At 41.6% G+C, this 20,119-nt stretch overlaps 1 protein-coding gene across 4 annotated transcripts in view; it reads left to right on the plus strand.

Moving 5' to 3' along the window:
• Positions 1 to 20,119, plus strand: part of mprip (myosin phosphatase Rho interacting protein) — a 364,835-nt gene that overhangs the window by 326,543 nt on the left and 18,173 nt on the right. For all 4 annotated transcript variants that reach the window (XM_068004348.1, XM_068004349.1, XM_068004351.1 and 1 more), the window contains 2 exons: positions 1,549 to 1,696; positions 14,482 to 14,599. In XM_068004348.1, the coding sequence (XP_067860449.1) occupies positions 1,549 to 1,696; positions 14,482 to 14,599 (266 nt within the window). The remainder of the gene's footprint in view (positions 1 to 1,548; positions 1,697 to 14,481; positions 14,600 to 20,119) is intronic.

Genomic DNA, 20,119 nt, shown 5'->3' on the forward strand with positions numbered 1-20,119 from the left:
ATTTTATGGTTTATAGTATGAGGAGAGAGTCCTGTTGAATCCTAAATTTTACTTGTGCCTTGGGTGCGCATACACAATTTTACTGTATTTGCTACATCAGAATGTAACTTCATTTAGTCTGAAATGTGCAGAAAGAGTGAGAAAAGTAACACTCTAAGCTGCCCTTGCACCCTTCCTAATGGCCAACATTGGCAGAGACATAGGAGGGGGGGGCTAACTGTCCATCCTTTTAGCTAATGTGTGGTACAGGGAAGCTTAATTTAAAAATGGGGGGAGAGGAGAAGTTCCTTTATGGCCTAGTAGGTAAAGGTACCATTTGATGTAGCAAAAAGACAGGTTCAATTCCAAGTCTGTGGTGCTGGTTGATCTGAACCAGGAGCAACAATTGGAGTGCTCCAATTGAAATCTGCATCACTAGGCTGAGAAATAGATAATAAGTTAGGGTTCCTGCTCCAAATAGCTATCTGGTGACCCCTGCTTAAATGTACATGTATGGACCTTGGGTGAGGACAAGGTCAGGCTTTTCTGTAATGCCCTTCACAGTTGAATAGCCTGCCAAAACTCATTGTCTTCACTCACATTAGGAATACCAAGGTACCAGAGAGTGGCCAGCCCTAGAGGAATCTCACCTCAGTTATGGGTCTGCCCTTTTACACAAGGGGGATGAAAATTAGAAAATAAAAAACAATCAGTGATGGAATAAAAGCTTTAAAATAGTGACAAAAAACAAAACAGTGTTATACATTGTACATTAAGAACATGTCACTGAAGGAACACGCAATTCTGACACAAACTAAACCACACATTGTTCAGTTAACCTGTAAGTCTACAGCATCTGCACAATAAATACTACTATATCACTGCTGTTGTGTTCATATAATAGACCTAGGATGAGTTGTCTCCAGTGATATTTATTGAAGTAAAATTCTATTCAATATAGACCTAGTAAGCCAGTGATAAGGTGCTCAGCACACAGCCTTTTGTTCTCCTTTGCAGTACCAGTCAGTGGCAGTTTTGTTTACTGAGCTCGTATCCATTGGGAACTGGATTAAAATTATTAACTTCAAGTCATTGGTGTCTGTCAGAGAAAACAGATGTTTGGCCCATTTCCTTCTCAGCTGGATTTGAACCCAGGCCCCAGCAACAAAAGAGCAGATTTTGAACACAGTGGGGAAAACATTGCACTTGTTGCAATGTGTAACAAGTTTGTAAACGCATTCTTTTTGAGTGTATTTGTGATGCTGTTACACAGGGCTACTAGAGCAGTACTTCCCCTGATATTACCTAGTCCTCTTTACTATTAGGTACTTTAAAAAAAAAACTACCATTTACTTTTTCTTGTTACAACAATCAGGGCAGAATGAATAAGTAAAAGTAAATATGAAACTGGTTTCCACACAGTACAAATTTGATTTAACAAACATTGAAGAAATCCCTATTAATTTTGGCCAGGACAACATCAACTTAATAAATCACAACTACTAACACTGTTTTGAGCAATTTCTTTCAAAAATTCCTATGATTATTTTTCTCCCCTTGATGTTTTAGGCTACGTGTGAGCGTGGGTTTGCTGCCATGGAAGAATCACACCAGAAGGTAATAGAAGAACTACACAGACAGCATCAAAGAGAGCTGGAGAACCTACAGGAAGACAAAGAGCGGCTGCTAGCTGAAGAAACAGCAGCCACCATCTCTGGTATGTGAGGAATGGGTGAGAATAGTACGTATGGCCGGTATCTTTACTGATAAAATTGGGGGAGATCTGTTTTGTCCACCTACTAAACATCAAAACCCTACTTCAGGACACATTCACGTGGCCATGCCTATTCTATCATTGCAGTATGCAGTATTCTCTCCAAGCACACATCCAGCATAGGCACAGAATGTTTTCTGCCAACTACAGTCCCCATTGCTTAGAGCTGGCGAATTGATGTTAATGTGATTTGCCCGCTATAGGTGGATGGTGAAACTGCATCTTTGCTACTGGTTATTACAATGACAAATCTCTGGTAGCTGGAGGAAGGCACTGAGTGCAGTGTATGTTGTGGGAAGTAGGGAGGCTACTAAAGAAAATTGGCACCTGCATGAGGGTTAAAGCAGCGCATCCTGTAGAATCTCTTTCAAGAATGGTCTGGTGACCGGCTCTCCTCCAAGGTGAGGTGTCTGGGGACGGCAAGGCTTTAATCCACTAAAGGGCTCAAATGGTGTCATAAGCAGCTGGATGTCATCCAAAACCTTTTATGGGACGAACTATTTTGAAAGTCATGGTTCAGGTATGTCATTTGGTGTACTATGTAACACGACAAGTCTGATCCGCCGCTACCCGAAATAGCCAGCATGCTTAACGTGTTATAAGCGATGCTTTTGTAATTGACTTCAGTGGAAATGGCAAATGGTTAGCACCATTTGCCCAATGTAGGCGGCTGCCCGTGACAAGTGTGGAAGGTGTAAGCGGTGGGGAAGTGTCAGCCTAGGTTATGTGTTCAAGTCTTGGGAGTGGGGCTTGAGCCCACAATGTTCTGACTGAGAGAAGTACTACCACCTGAGCCAAATTGACTAGGGCATATTGCATTAAAACTATCTTCACAGGGAGGAGTGCACAGACAATAAAGTAGTTAAATTGATGATAGAAGAACTGATTCTAGTCAGAACACTTTTTGAAGGCAGCTGTTGCTGTGGCTTGTTTTCCCTATACATTCAACATGACCTATGACAAAAACTGTTCATTGTGCCCACATTTTGTGTGCCATCCTTTGCCAAACTTTGAGATTAATTAGCTGATTTACTAATGTATGGATTTCCTAAATGTTATATCATTGCATGCTTGATGAAAAACAAATTTATACTTTCAATTGAGCTGATATTGCAACTACTTGCAAACATCCCTCCAGGTGGTGGTAAAGCCTGTAATTTGTAAACTCAGTCAGAGGCAGTGTAATAAATTGTGTCCAGCTGTGTAGCAATGAGAGTTGTGATGGATTTGATGGTGTATTTGCCGATACATCTGTGACACACAGGTTTCTACATTTGTTCTTTCTAATTATCAGAAACATAACATCACTGAAATAAAAGGCTTCTTCCTTAATGAGGCTAGTGGTTCAGAGATAATGTGATTAAATGCAGTCACCTGTTATCTCATAATGTCCTTTCTAGAATGTGGTAGGGATAAACACAAACTCTGATTTTTGCAGTTGAGTTGGACCATGGTACACCTGTGCTGACAACTCAGCCAATGCTATGCTAAATTTTCAGACTGGAGTCCCTATTCCTAATTTGAATAGGCTACTGGCACAAGGAGGTGGACAACCCACAGCTTAAGAGAGTGCGGGCAGAGAGGGAATGGGTGACCGCCAGACAGACAAGTAGGACCAGGCAGGTAGTACAGGAGTCCCCTGAGGGCATCTTGCTCTTTAACCAGTATTCATTTCTGAATACTAGTGGGAGAGAGGGTTCCTCTGGGGAGTGCAGCCAGAGCCAAGCCCACAGCACCATGGGTGGCTCAGCTGTACAGGGTGGGAGGAGAAAGGTCAAGAGAGCAATAGTGATTGGGGATTCTAGGGAAACAGATTGGTGTTTCTGCGGCCACAGACAAGATTCCAGGATGGTATGTTACCTCCCTGGTGCCAGGGTCAAGGATGTCACTGAGCAGCTGCAGAACATTCTGGAGGGGAGGGTGAACAGCCTCCATATTGGTACCAATGATATAGATAGAAAGAGGGATGAGGCCCTGCAGGCAGATTTTAAGGAGTTAGGAAAGAGATTAATAAGCAGGACCTCAATGGTATTAATCTCCGGATTACTCACAGGCTAGGCGCTAGTGAGTATAGAAATGGGACGATAGAGAAGATTAATACGTGGCTGGAGTGATGGTGCAGGAGTGAATGCTCTCGGGCATTGGGACCGTTTCTGGGGGAGATGGGACCTGTACAAGCCGGGCGGGTTTCACCTCAACAGGGCCGTGACCAATAACCTCGCAGGGAGGTTTGCTAGTTTTTTTTTTATTTGTTCATGGGATGTGGCGTCGCTGGCAAGGCCAGCATTTGTTGCCCATCCCTAATTGCCCTTGAGAAGATGGTGGTGAGCTGCCTTCTTGAGTGGCTTGTTAGGCCATTTCAGAGGGCGATTAAGAATCAACCACATTACTGTGGATCTGGAGTCACATATAGGCCAAACCGGATAAGGACATTAGTGAACCAGATGGGTTTTTACGACAATCCGGTAGTTTCATGGCCACCACCACTGATACTAGTTTTTTTATATTCCAGACTTTATTTAATTAATTGATTTTAAATTCCCCAGCTGCCGTGGTGGGATTTAAACTCATGACTCTGGATTATTAATCCAGGCCTCTGGATCACTAGCCCAGTAACATAACAACTATGCTTCCGTACCCTAACCTATAAATAGTGCTGTGGAGGAAGGGTTAAAATAGCTTGGCAGGGGGATGGGAACCTGAGTGTAGATTCAAAAGGGAGAGAAGCAGAGCTGGAAATGGAAGGCAGAAAATTAGTAAGTGTATTTGGAAGGCAGTGGAAACAAAGGCTAGAAACTAGACAACAAAGGAGTTTGGCAGTGCTTAATGGTATATATCTCAATGCAGGGAATATAGTGAATAAGGCAGATGAGCTAAGGGCACAGATAGACACGTGGAAGTACGATATCGTAGCTATTACAGAAACATGGCTTAAACGGGCAGGAATGGCAGCTCAACGTTCCTGGTTACAAGGCTTTCAGACGAGATAGGGAGATAACAAAGGGGGGAGGTGGCAATATTGGTTAAAGAAACAATTACGGCTATGAGGAGGGATGCTATGTTAGAAGGATCATCAAATGATGCCATATGGGTTGAGCTAAAGAACAAAAAAGGGACAGTCACACTGCTGGGAGTGTACTGTAGACCCCCAAACAGTCAAAGGGAGATAGAAGAGCAAATAAATAGGCAAATTTCTGAGAAGTGCATAAACAATAGGGCAGTAATAGGAGGGGATTTCAATTACCCGAATATTAACTGGGATACAATCAGTGCAAAAGGTATAGAGGGCACAGAATTCTTAAATTGCATACGGAGAACTTTTTTAGCCAATACGTAGCAAGCCCAACAAGAGAGGGGCAGTTCTAGTTTTAGGGAATGAAGCTGGGCAGGTGGAAGGAGTATCAGTGGGAGAGCATTTTGGTGGTAGTGATCATAATTCAGTTAGATTTAGCTTAGTTATGGAAAAGGACAAAGACCAGGAGTATAAGTTCTAAATTGGGGAAAGGCCAATTTTACTAAGCTGAGAAGTGATTTAGAAAAAGTGGACTGGAAGCAGGTACTTGGAGGTAAATCAGTGTCAGAGCAGTGGGAGGCTTTCAAGGGGGAGATTCAAGGGGTTCAGAGTAAACATGTTCCCACAAAGAAAAAGGGTGGAACTGCCAAATCTAGAGCCCCCTGGATGACAAGGAGCATGCAGGGTAAGATAAGGCAATAAACGGAAGCTTATGTTAGACACCAAGAGCTCAATACTGCAGAAAACCTGGAGGAGTGTAGAAAGTGCAGGGATGAAATTAGAAAGGAAATTAGGAAAGCAAAGAGAGGGCATGAAAAAATACTGGCAAGTAAAATTAAGGAATGTTTTATAAATACATAAAGAGCAAGAGGATAACTAAGGAAAGAGGAAGGGCCAATTGGAGACCAAAAAGGTAACCTATGTGTGGAGGCGGAAGATGTAGATATGGTTCTTAACAAATGCTTTGCGTGTGCCTTCACAAAAGAGGGGGATGATGAAGAGGTGGTAGTTGAGGAGGAGTGTGAAAAATTGGATGGGATAAACATAGTGAGAGAGGAGAGAGAAAGTATTATGGGGATTAGCAGCTTTGAAGGTAGATAAATCACCAGGCCCGGATGAAATGTATCCCAGGCTGTTAAGAGAAGCAAGGGAGGAAATAGTGGAGGCTCTGACCATCATTTTCCAATCCTCCCTGGCTATAGGTGTGGTACCGGAGGCTTGGAGGACTACTAACGCTGTACCGTTGCTCAAAAAGGGAGAAAGAGATAGACCGAGTAATTATAGGCCAGTCAGTCCAACCTCAGTGGTGGGCAAATTATTGGAATCGATTCTGAGGGACAGCATAAATCGTCGTTTAGAAAGGCACAGGTTAATCAAGGACAGTCAGCATGGATTTGTTAAGGGAAGGTCGTGCCTGACTAACTTGATTGAATTTTTTGAGCAGGTAACGAGGGTCAATGAGGGTAATGCGTTTGATGTAGTGTACGTGGATTTTAGCAAGGCTTTTGACAAGGTCCCATATGGCAGACTGGTCAAAAAAGTAAAAGCCCATGGGATCCAAGGGAAGCTGGCAAGTTGGATCCAAAATTGGCTCAGTGGCAGGAAGCAAAGGGTAATGTTTGACGGGTGTTTTTGTGACTGGAAGGCTGTTTCCAGTGGGGCCCCACAGGCTCAGTACTAGTTCCTTTGGTTTTTGTGGTATATATTAATGATTTGGACTTGAATGTGGGGGACTTGATCATGAAGTTTGCAGATGATACAAAAATTGACTGTGTGGTTGATTGTGAGGAGGAAAGCTGTAGACTACAGGAAGATATCGGTGGGCAGAAAAGTGGCAAATGGAATTCAATCCAGAGAAGTTGAGGTAATGCATCTGGGGAGGGCAAACAAGGCAAGGGAGTACACAATAAATGGGAGGATACTGAGAGGTGTAGAGGAATAAAGGGACCTTGGAGTGCATGTCCACAGATCCCTGAAGGTATCAGGACAGATAGATAAGGTGGTTAAAAAGGCATACAGAATACTTCACTTTATTAGCAGAGGCAGAGAATATAAGAGCAAGGAGGTTATGCTAGAACTGTATAAAACATTGATTAGGCCACAGCTTGAGTACAGCGTACAGTTCTGGTCACCACATTACAGGAAAGATGTGATTGCACTAGAGAGGGTACAGAGGAGATTTACGAGAATGTTGCCAGGGCTGGAGAATTTTAGCTAAGAGAAAAGATTGGATAGGCTGGGGTTGTTTTCTTTGGAACAAAGGAGGCTGAGGGGAGATTTAATTGAGGTATATAAAATTATGATGGGACTAGATAGAGTGGATTGGGAGGACCTATTTCCCTTAGCAGAGTGGCCAGTGACCAGGGGGCATAGATTTAAAGTAATTGGTAGAAGGATTAGAAGGGAGCGGAGGAGAAATTTTTTCACCCAGAGGATGGTGGGGGTCTGGAACTCACTGCCTGAAAGGGTGGTTGAGGCAGAAACCCTCAACTCATCTAAAAATTACTTGGTGAGCACTTGAAGTGCCGTAACCTTTAGGACTACGGACCAAGTGCTGGAAAGTGGGATTAAGCTGGATAGCTCTTTTTCAGCCGACACGGACACGATGGGTCGAATGGCCTCCTTCTGTGCCGTAACTTTCTATCATTCTAAGGAAGGCTTGCCTGGAGAGCATGGCTTGTAACACTTCTGGCTGCAGCACACCATTAAAAGGGAAGTTAGGATGGTTACAAAAGTTAACTAATTATTCACAATGGTACAGCGGGGACATGTGGCAACGCTACTACTTTTGTAGCTGAAGAGTTGGATGTCCTACAGCAGCAAATGCCCCAAAGGAGGATGGCTGTATTTGGAGCTAAAAGCCACCCTCCAGTAAAAGTACAGGTGCCAGCTGCTTGGAACAAGGTCGCTATCTGAGTTGATGCAGCCATCCAGGTCTCTTGTACCTGACCTCAAAAGAAGTAGTTGTTTAATGGTCTCAGAAAGAAGGCGGAGGTGGCTACTCGTTTTGCTCACATTTCTTGTGGGGCCCAGCAACCATGGTGCAAACCTAAGCTGGAGATCTGCCACTTCCTCTTTGAAGCATTGTACACAACCATTGTGCCTTTGAACATTGTGCCGGAGCTACACAGTGCATTTGGAGGTGGAGCTGCTAGTCAGGCTGAGATGCTTTGTGGAGTCAGAACCATGGATGCAAAGGATAATCCTCTTCTGCTAACAGCCATCCACCCGGTGATTACTTCTTCAAATAATGTACCATGAACTACCATACAACGAAGGCATTCTGGCAGCTTCTTGGATAATGGTCGCTGACGTGGATCATAATGTTTCTGTGGTAAGATACCTCCCGAACTTAATTGAGTGCAAACCTTTCTGTTCACGTAGGCCTTGGGCTCATAGTAAGAGTAGTAAGAGCCCTGGGTGACATTTACAACATTCAGCATTCTGCATGCCCTGAACAGTTGATGCCTCCTTTCTACAGGAAAAGTGATGAAGACGTTTCTTCTTGCAAACATGGTGTTTGTGACTTGCTCAATACAGATGAGCATCACAGACTGTCTGATGTGGCATATGTCTTCTAGATTGAAAGGATGCAGTGGTATTAAAGCTTCATAAAGTGATAACCTTCCCTTCTATGGGAATAGCTATCCCTGTTTGTCTGCAGGTCACCCTATAGCAGTTGGTATAACTCTGTAGCATCCCCTCTTATAAAGCAAAGGCGGCAACAGTGTATCTAGGTAGATGTAGCATTCAATACAGATTCCAGAGTGGAGATGGATGGTATGGACAAAATGTGTCCAATGCGTCAAGTATTGCAGCTCCTGTGCTCCCCTTGTAAATTGTACCCTTGTAAATTGCTCTTTCTCATCTTAATTATCGAGTGGTCTTGGGACCCCCTAAAAGAATTGCCATCCTCACCACTTTGTATAATGCTAGTTAAATCGCAGCAGCAACCAAGAATAAAGAAGGAAAATATTGTCAGGAAAAAGTGCAAAAATGGTTAACTCCCCAACAAAACCAAATGAATGGAGCAAAATTTGACTGATAACGCCAAACACTTTGTAACACTGTGCAACATTGACCTATCTTTAAGAAGCCTACTTAAGCAGGGCAGGCCCCAGGATTCCCAATGCATCCATTTTATACCTTGCCTGAAATCAGGATATTTAGCATGGGACTTAATTTCCGTAATTATTCAATTTAAATGGAGCTGATCCAATCCTGCATCACAGCCTCCTTTTCAAACTTAATACTATTTTTCACAAAATAGCACTCCTTTGCATATACTATATATAGCTTTTATCATTTTTTTTCACTTCCAAGAAAATTCATGAACACTTCATCATCATTGTCCAGTGGGTAATCAATAAAGGGGAAAAGCAATACTCTAATTTAAGAGTGTTCAAGATTTTTGTCCTCATGGGCTGCTTGGGTGCAAGCCATGGCGCCTTATAGGTCACTTATGAAGTTTAAATGAATGTTCCTGTTAATTTGCTTACATCTCTATCTGGTACCAACAGATTAATGTTCACATTTAGGATTTATCTACTAAAGAGGCAGTGGGTCTTTCCAAGTCTCCAGGCCCACAAAACTCAAGCAGGATAAACCAGTAAGTAGAAAATATAAGCACAAAAGAAACAGATTGCTTGGGCTTCATGGAACAGATTGCTATGGCTTGCAGGCTGCATGTGGCCCATGTGTCATAGCTTGGACACCCCTGCCCAACCTCGTGTATCGTTTGTGTGGTTTATCAATATTGTCCAAAAGCCTCGAGCGTGTCATTACCTTGGAAGTTATGGTTATCTATTGGTGAGTGTGTGTGTGTGTATATGTAGTCTTACAAGAGCATTGCTATTCAGATTTGACTATTGACTTTTTGTCATCTGTTATTGCAGTCAGTTAACTGGCACCATTGTGGGCATTGAGTATTATACATCTTCACAGGAACATGACATAACAGGAAGATTTTTTTAAAAATTAACAACAGACTACAACTCTTATGGCATCAGCTAACACAGCATTTTTCTAAAAAAAAATTGCTTTATGCAGCTGTAGCACAGTAATTAGAAATGCTGATGTGTTGTACAAAATAGCAACTATGTTTTTTGCCTCAAATGCAAACTAGTATTTTAGTCTGGACAAAAGCAAAGCACTGCTGATCAAATAATTGTCGACAGAATATTCTAACATAGGGTTAATTAGACAGACCCTAGGGTTAATTAGTAATCTCGCAGTACAAGGACCTCTGGGGAAGAGTGATCATAATATGATAGAATTTCACATTCAGTTTGAAAGTAACGTACTTAAGTCAGAAACTCGAGTCTTAAACTTAAATAAGGCCAATTAAATAGGTATGAGGGGTGAGTTGACAAAGGTAGATTGGGAAATTAAATTAAACGGTTTGACAATTGAAGAGCAATGGCAAACATTTAAAGAAATATTTCAGTATTCTCAACAAGTATACATTCCATTGAGAACTAAAAACTCCACGGGAAAAGTGATCCACCCGTGGCTAACTAAAGAAGTTAAGGAGAGTATTAGATTGAAAGAAGAGGCCTATAGTTTTGCCAAGAAGAGTAATAAGCCTGGAGAATGGGAGAGTTTTACAAACCAACAAAGGATGATCAAAAAATTGATAAAAATGGAGAAAATAGAATATGAAAGTAAACTAGCAAGAAATATAAAAACGTATTGTAAGAGCTTCTACAAGTATGTAAAAAGGAAGAGAGTAGCAAAAGTAAACGTTGGTCCCTTAGAGGCTGAGACAGGAGAAATTATATTGGGAAATCAGGAAACACCAGCTGCATTAAACAAATATTTTGTATCTGTCTTCACATTAGAAGACACAAAAAGCATACCAAAAATAGTGGGGAACCAAGAGGTAAATGAGAGTGAGGAACTTAAAACAATTAATATCACTAGAGGAAAAAGTACTGGACAAACTAACGGGACTAAAAGCCGACAAATCCCCTGGACCTGATGGCCTACATACTAGGCTTTTAAAAGAGGTGGCTTCAGAGATGGCGGATGCATTGGTTATGATCTTCCAAAATTCCCTAGATTCTGGAATGGTCCCAGTGGACTGGAAGGTAGCAAATGTTACCCCGCTATTCAAGAAGGGAGGGAGAGAGAAAACAGAGAACTACAGGCCAGTTAGCCTAACATCGGTCATCGGGAAAATGCTGGAATCCATTATTAAGGAAGTCGTTACAGGGCACTTAGAAAATCAAAATATGATTATGCAGAGTCAACATGGTTTTATGAAAGGGAAATCATTTTTGACATTTATTAGAGTTTTTTGAGGATGTAACGAGCAGGGTAGATAAAGGGGCACCAGTGGATGTAGTATGTTTGGATTTTCAAAAGGCATTCGATTAGGTGCCACATAAAAGGTCATTACACAAGGTAAGGTCTCATGGGGTTGGGGGTAATATATTAGCATGGATAGAGGATTGGTTAAAGGACAGCAAACAGAGAATAGGGATAAACAGGTCCTCAGTTGGCAGGCTGTAATTAGTGGGGTGCCGCAAGGATCGGCGCTTGGGCCTCAGCTATTTACAATCTATGTATCCAGGTTTGCTGACGATACAAAGCTAGGTAGGAAAGTAAGCTGTGAGGAGGACACAAAGAATCTGCAAAGGGATAGAGACAGATTAAGTGAGTGGGCAATAAGGTGGCAGATGGAGTATGATGTGAAGTTATTCACTTTGGTAGGAAGAATAGAAAAACAAATATTTTTTAAATGGTGAGAAACTATTAAATGTTAGTGATCAGAGAGACTTGGCTGTCCTCGTACAAGAAACACAAAAGGATAGTATGCAGGGACAGCAGGCAATTAGGAAAGCAAATGGCATGTTGGCCTTTATTGCAAGGGGGTTGGAGTACAAGAGTAAGGAAGTCTTACTACAGTTGTACAGGGCTTTAGTGAGACCTCACCTGGAGTACTGCGTACAGTTTTGATCTTTTTATCTAAGGAAGGATATACTTGCCTAAGAGGCAGTACAACGAAGGTTCACTAGATTAATTCCTGGGATGAGAGGTTGTCCTATGAGGCGAGATTGAGTAGAATGGGCCAATTCTCTCTGGAGTTTAGAAGTATGAGAGGTGATCTTATTGAAACATATAAAATTATTCGGGGACATGATAGGGTAGATGCTGAGAGATTGTTTCCCCTGGCTGGAGAGTCTAGAACTAAGGGGCATAGTCGCAGGATAAGGGGTTGGCCATTCAAGACTGAGATGAGGAGGAATTTCTTCACTCAGAGGGTTGTGAATCTTTGGAATTCTCTACTTCAGAGGGCTGTGGATGCTGAGTCATTGAATGTATTCAAGACTGAGATGGATAGATTTTTGGACTCTAGAGGAATCAAGGGGTATGGGGATCAGGCGGGAAAGTGGAGTGAGGTCGAAGATCAGCCATGATCTGATTGAATGGCAGAGCCGGCTCGAGGGGCCGTATGGCCTACTCCTGCTCCTATTTCTTATGTTCTTAAATACATGTTGTGGATTCGAGCATTAGTTCTACAAAGTCCATATGATTACATTTAGGACTTTGGGAGAATGAATGGCCTGTTTTTTTGTTGAGAAGCCTGGCTGTAGTGAGAATCAAGGCAGTTACTTAAATCCAGGCACTGTTCTTCAGAATTGATCTGTAAACTGATATAAAACTTGTAAATGATTGGCTGCAAGTATGGTAAGTGGCACCTCTGTTCACTAGGTCTGGGTAGCAAACATTCTCATGAGGTTAAAATGGCTGCTGGCAGAATGGTTCACAGGAATGCGAATATGTGAGCCATTTTGTTTAGGGTGAATAGTTGAATGTGACATTTTAGATTTTTTAAAAATCTGTATAGAAACTACATTATTCAGGTATAATTTTAAAAAGTGGTATGTATAAGAAATGCATGGCGCATCATCAGTACAAAGTCAGTCATTCATTAAAAGGGCTTTTTCACAGATCCAAATGGAAACTCCATCATAGTGAATGGATGAGTTTAGTTCTTGATGAAATGAAATTTGCTGGTACCCATGAGATTGTAATGATGAGGTGTAGCTGCAGATGGAAACAGTGTTGAGTGTGGTTCCACTAAAGTTCAACCATTTGGCTTATATTCTGTAACCACATTTCCCCGGTGATCTTTCAGCACAGTAACCTCCATGGAAATTATTTCCTCTAGTCTTTATGAGCAGTGACATAAACAAATGTGGGAAGATTCCAAGTGAAATCATAAATGCATCATATTTGTTTACCACACTGGTCTTCTGTCCTTCAGAATGAAGTTTGTAAAGAAATATTAACATTGGCCTTTAAATCTCATTTTGCAAAATGAAAATGAACAGTTCTAATTTCATTGAAGTTCAGCCAGCTACTTTTTTTATTGAATAATCTCAGGGAAGCGCTGGTTTAGTTCCCAAGTGAAACTATTCTACATCAGTGTTTCATTTAACCAAAAATACGCCTTCTCACATTGGGAGATAGTGAAGTCAGATTGAAATCAATCCTATTAAATATGCACGCACTTTATACTAAATGCTTTGTTTTCGGAAATCTTTGGCGCTGTCTGTTTTTACAGCTGGCATGATGATTTGTCCTGTGGAGTGTAGGTATTCAGAAAAAAAGAAAGCCCTCTTCATTCATCGAATTTATTTGTCTTGACTGCATTTTGTTAATTACTGGGCTAAAACCTTAAAACGGTCAGCTCCTCTTGAAGTTTAAACAAGTGAGTCCATCCTGTTTGGCCTTCACATGGAACCTGCTACGAGTAAACACTAGGGACATGGGAGGAAAATGAACAAAAGTCCTCTGGATATGGGAAATGGGTCAGAGCACAGATGTTTCTTAAAATTGAATATGTTTACGATTGTTCCATTGAGTGTGGAGTATATTGGTGTGTATAGGTGTTTTTACATTGATCTTGTTCTGTTAGCATCAGTACGCACTGCTGCCAAAGGTAATATAAGTAAGGAAACATCTGCGACTTGTAAGGCACCCACAATCCTAGTTTTCAAGGGCATTGTGCATGTATGTCGGAAGCACAGAAAATAAGTGCCCCTTTCCCATTGGCCCTGCAACAGGGACATTCAAAACGCTAAAAAGGTGCTTGGAGATTGCTGGTTTCCTGGAAACTTGGCACCAGTGTAACAGTACCTTGTCACTCACCCCACTTTAACGCATTCTTTTCCAGAACCTGAAAACTGAAATTTTTTGCCTCCCAAGCCTTCCCTTCCCCTACAGTCTATAGACTTTCCAAACCCAAGCTTTGCCTTACCGTATTACCTTGTCTTTTCTATTTTTTTTCAATCTTGGAGGGTCTTCTGCTGTTGCACTGGTTCTTCACCTGCATTACTCAAGATTTTTTTTAAAGCTGGAGTTGGTGTAGGAATTTATATCTTCTAAGCAAAAGATGGTTATGGAGACTGTCGGTGTGAAACTGGCAGTTGAAAAATTCAGTGGCTTGGTTTAGGAAACCTTGAATCGTCATTTCTCTAACCTCTACCTACTAATAAGACTCACCTTCCATTTACATGAGCGGGGGGAACATGTAAGGACACTGGGAAGACTGGGCTTCATGATGTAGATTGCTGCCACCTGGTGGGAAAGGCAGTGAAAAAAGTTTGGATTATTTGCTGTTTTTTGTCCTTTTTAATATTTTTTCTCATAGCATTTTTCTGCTTGTAGTTTTGAAATCCGGTGTTTCCAATTTTTTTCTTAAAAGCTATTGAAGCGATGAAGAACGCACACCGTGTGGAACTTGACCGTGAACTGGAAAGGATACGGAAATCGCAAAACAGCAATGTAAATGCAGATCTTGATGAAATATGCAAACAGCACGAGTAAGTACAAGATAAATGGATTTGGCTGGGCCAGCCCGAGCTCAGATCTTGGCTGTGCTTTGGCTGAGTAATTTCCCTGGAGGTTAACCCTCTAAATTCATTTTCCTTCTAAGAGTAGAGTATCGTAATCTCTCATGTACAGAATGTTGCTCTTCGAAATATCTGAAGAAACCTAATTAGGGCTCTCAATTAATCGCAGTTAACTTCCGCGATTAACGTATTAATATTTTTGTCCTTTTGTAACACGTGTAAATCACGGAAGTTATACGGAGGAATCATAGAAAGTTACGGCACAGAAGGAGCCATTCGGCCCATTGTGCCCGTATCGGCCAAAAAAGATCTGTCCAGCTTAATCCCATTTTCCAGCACTTGGTCCGTAGCCCTGTAGGTTAACGCACTTCAAGTGCTCCTCCAAGTAATTTTTAAATGCATTGAGGGTTTCTGCCTCTACCATCCTTTCAGGCAGTGAGTTCCAAACTCCCACCATCCTCTGGGTGAAAAGATTTCTCCTCTGCTCCCTTCTAATCCTTCTACCAATTACTTTAAATCTATGCCCCCTGGTCACTGGCCACTCTGCTAAGGGAAATAGGTCCTCCCTATCCACTCTATCTAATCCCATCATAATTTTATATACCTCAATTAAATCTCCCCTCAGCCTCCTTTGTTCCAAAGAAAACAACCCCAGTCTATCCAATCTTTTCTCTTAGCTAAAATTCTCCAGCCCTGGCAACATTCTCATATATCTCCTCTGTACCCTCTCTAGTGCAATCACATCTTTCCTGTAATGTGACCAGAACTGTACACAGTTCTCAAGCTGTGGCCTAATCAATGTTTTATATAGTTCGAGCATAACCGCCCTGCTCTTATATTCTATGCCTCGGCTAATAAAGGAAAGTATCCCGTATGCCTTTTTAGCCACCTTATCTACATGTCCTGCTACTTTCAAGCATCTGAGAACATGCACTCCAAGGTCCCTAAATTCCTCTACACCTCTCAGTATCCTCCCATTTATTGTGTACTCCCTTGCCTTGTTTGCCCTCCCCAAATGCATTACCATTTGCCACTTTTCTGCCCACCTGACCAGTCCATTGATATCTTCCTGTAATCTATAGCTTTCCTCCTCACTATCAACCACACGGCCAATTTTTGTATCATCTGCAAACTTCTTGATCAAGCCCCCACCACATTCAAGTCCAAATCATTAATATATACCACAAAAAGCAAGTACTGAACCTTGTGGGATGCCACTGGAAACGTCGCAGAAACACCAGTCAACCATTACCCTTTGCTTCCTCCTACTGAGCCAATTTTGGATCCAACTAGCCACTTTCCGTTGGATCCCATGGGCTTTTACTTTTTTGACCAGTATTTTGTGGCCATGTGGGACTTTGTCAAAAGCCTTGCTAAAATTCATGTACACTACATCAAACGTGTTACCCTCATCAACCCTCCTTATTAACTGCTCAAAAAATTCAATCCAGTTAGTCAGACACAGCCTTCCCTTAACAAATCCATGCTGACTGTCCTTGATTAACCTGTGCCTTTCTAAATGACGATTTATGCTATCCCTCAGAATCGATTCCAGTAATTTGCCCACCACTGACTGGCCTCTAATTATTTGGCCTATCTCTTTCTCCCTTTTTGAGCAACGGTACAGCGTTAGCAGTCCTCCAATCCTCCGGCACCATGCCTGTAGACAGGGAGGATTGGAAAATGATGGCCAGAGCCTCCGCTATTTCCTCCCTTGCTTCTTTTAACAGCTTGGGATACATTTCATCCGGGCCTGGTGATTTATCTACTTTCAAAGATGCTAATCCCCTTAATACTTCCTCTCTCCTCTCACACTATGTTTATCCCATCCAATATTTGACACTCCTTCTTAACTACAATCTCTGCATCGTCCCCCTCTTTTGTGAAGACAGACACAAAGTATTCATTAAGAACCATACCCACATCTTCCGCCTCTACACATAAGTTATATGTATTATGTATAATATTGGGTTTCAGAAATAATACGAAAGGGCTCAGATATTTATTACCTGGCTGTTAGTGGGACCAAGCCCAGCAGTGCTCGTGTCCTACTTCTCCACCGTGAAGTGTATAAAGACTTACTCTGAGACACACGTTAGTCCTACAGAACAAGACAGCAAAGAGGGTTTCCTTTCACCCAGTCTCCTCTAACATCACATGCTGCAGTTTTCAAGGTTTTGCATTGATGTATTATGATTTGTGATATATTTGTATCAATGTATTATTGGACACTATTGGCTGTTGCTTGGACCGTTCCAGAGAGGAGAATGATGAAGGACTTGATTTAGGGTGAGGCACGAAGCCCACTCTATTAAGTATTCAGATGGTGCAGACAGGTTTACTGATCCAGGCCCAGGAGCTATCGAGCTGTGGGGCAGCTGATGAGTATAGTATACATTTTAGCAGTAACCCCATCAGTTCAGGAAGAAGCATTATGGTGTCAAAGATTGACCTTGTTATGTTGATGATACAATGTTGTCAATCTGCAGAATGTGGACTTATGAGAGGCAGGAAGCTGTTTTTTTAGCCAATGAACACCTGCTTGTAAAAGTAGCTCCCCTCCCACCTCCAAAATAGACAGTAGGAGCAGGATGCTTAAAGATTAAAGGCAAATGAAAGCTATTTAACTTCAAATATTGATGGGCAGAAATAGTTAGAATAGAGCAATATTAGAAAAAAAGAGGAACATTCAATTTAAAATATAATTAGAGAGGGAATAGAAGGGGGAAAAGGGACAACAGGTTGAACGCAGGTAAAGTGATGATCTTTTCCCTTATAAAATTGTTTTACTTAAGTAGCTCAGGATTTTGTTATAGTAGTACATTTATCCCTGACATACAAATGGATTTTTTTTTTAACTGATTTGTTTGTGTCACAGCAAGTGAGCTGAAAACAGACAAACTCAGGGATTTTATACCGGGTTGTTTTTTGGATGATAATAGCATCAGTAATAAAGCAAACTTGAAATGAATGCAGTAATTGAAACAAATAAATATGTGATTAAAACCAGTATTGCTGGACTTGGTCGTGGGGAATGAGGTGGGCCAAGTGGAGCAAGTGTCAGTGGGGGAACTTTTAGGGAACAGTGATCATAGTATCATAAGGTTTAGAATAGCTATGGAAAAGGACATGGACCAATCTAAAGTAAAAATACTCAATTGGAGGAGAGCCAATTTCAATGGGATGAGAACTGATCTGGCCTGGGTAAATTGGAATCAAAGATTGGCAGGCAAAACTGTAATTGAACAGTGGGCAGCCTTTAAGGAGGAGATGGTTCGGATACAGTATAGGCACATTCCCACTAGGCAGAAAGGTAGGGCAATTAAAGCCAGAGTCCCCGGATGACAAAAGAGATAGAGTAAGATGAAGCAGAAAAAAGGGGCATATGACAGATGTCAGGTTGATAACACAAGTGAGAACCAGGCTGAATGTAGAAAGTTCAGAGGGGAGGTGAAAAAGGAAATAAGAGGGGCAAAGAGAGAATATGAGAATAGACTGGCGGCAAGCATAAAAGGGAATCCAAAAGTCATCAATAGGCTTGTAAACAATAAATGGGTAATAAGAGGAGGGTTTTTTTTATTCGTTCATGGGATGTGGGCGTTGCTGGCGAGGCCAGCATTTATTGCCCATCCCTAATTGCCCTTGAGAAGGTGGTGGTGAGCCGCCGCCTTGAACCGCTGCAATCCATGTGGTGAAGGTTCTCCCACAGTGCTGTTAGGAAGGGAGTTCCAGGATTTTGACCCAGCGACGATGAAGGAACGGCGATATATTTCCAAGTCGGGATGGTGTGTGACTTGGAGGGGAACGTGCAGGTGGTGGTGTTCCCATGTGCCTGCTGCCCTTATCCTTCTAGGTGGTCTGGCACTACACTCTTATTGGACATGCCGTATAATGATTTATAGAAATATTCCTGGATGTGTTTTAAGAACCTTTTCACATTTTGACAAAACTTTTTGTTTTATCGCATTCTACTTTGGGTTGTTAAAGTCCCCTATCATTACAATTCTTCTACTACTGTAATCCTCTCTAAGTTACCTATAAGTCTCATCCTTGATTTCTATCTCATTGTTCAGTAGTATATAATGAACTCCAAATATGGCAACAGATCCCAGACAGACTCTGTCTGACCACCATCAATAAGTTGTCTTTAATTAGTAAGGCCACCTCTCCTCCCTATTTTCCCTTCTCTCTCCTGCAAATATTATACTAGCAATATTTAATACTCAGTCTTGCCCCAGTCTTCGAAATATTTAATTATATCTAATCCCATTTCCTTGCTCTTTCTCTGTACCCTTTATTATTTTTCTTCAATTATTTTTCTAATTTTCTTCTATATGTTGTGATTGACTTGGCTTCTGCAACCATTTACAAATATTTGAAAAAAGAGATGGGAAAAGATAATCAGGTCCATCAAGCCCACCCCATCCAGATATGGTGCAACAATATACATCTTTGGCCCACTCCCTGTTATACAACCTAGGAAATTGGTCTCCAACTCCCTAAGGCAATCAAGGAAAGCTCCAGGATTCTGCAGACCCTATAAATACTCACAGTTACTAGAAGCAACTAGCCTTCTATAATTGGAAATGCCCTCTTTGCCTGTCAGGTTTCTTTTTAAAGGACAGCAGTGGATCCTTACCCACCCCATGTTCAGATAGTCTGTTAGAGGTCAATGGCTCTCTGTCGAAAGAAATATTTCCTGGCATCTAACCTAACTCTCTTCATGCCCTCTAGCCCTACCATCCTTCTCCATCTCAAATATTCTCTTTAACCTGAGTCCAAACCTTTCATTTGACAATTCTCTATTATATCCTCTCTACGCTTTTTGTTTGTCAAAAGTAAGTAATTCCAACTCATGGACCCTCTCCTCATAATTAAGTGCCTTTAGGTCAAGTGTCATTCTGGTCACCCTCCTCTCGACATTCTCCAGAGACTGAATGGCCTTCAGCATGTGCGGGAGCCACAATGACGTGGCACTGTACGTTCAGATGTACCTAAGCCTTATTCAATCTAAGTATAATACTCTTTGTTTTATCCTCGATGGTCCCGTCTATACAACCACAAAGCTTATTTGCTTTCCATACAGCCACTTCACAACACTTCTGTACCTTCAGTGAGCAATCAACAATTACTCTTTGGCCCCTTTCTTGATCTGTTAACCCCTAATGGATACCAACACTAATGATAAAACATTCCGTATCCTTACAGCCTTTTGTATGAGGAAAAAATCCTTTTCGTGTTTCCCCCATTTTTACCAATTCAGCGATCACTGGAAATAATCTTTCAATATGCACTGTTTAAAACCAAACCAACCAGACCCAAGGTGAATTTTATCTCTTGTTATTGCGCCAAGCTACTCTACAGTGCCTTGCACCCTAGCTTCATATTTAAAGTAAGCAGCTAGAGGGAGAATAGGAGATAAATGTGCTGTTTCTAAAGATCTGCATTGAAACTTCATGTCAGGCTAGTGTACTCGGAAAGCCTGACACA

The sequence above is a fragment of the Heptranchias perlo genome, chromosome 23 (assembly GCF_035084215.1).
Source record: "Heptranchias perlo isolate sHepPer1 chromosome 23, sHepPer1.hap1, whole genome shotgun sequence".
NCBI lineage: Eukaryota > Metazoa > Chordata > Chondrichthyes > Hexanchiformes > Hexanchidae > Heptranchias > Heptranchias perlo.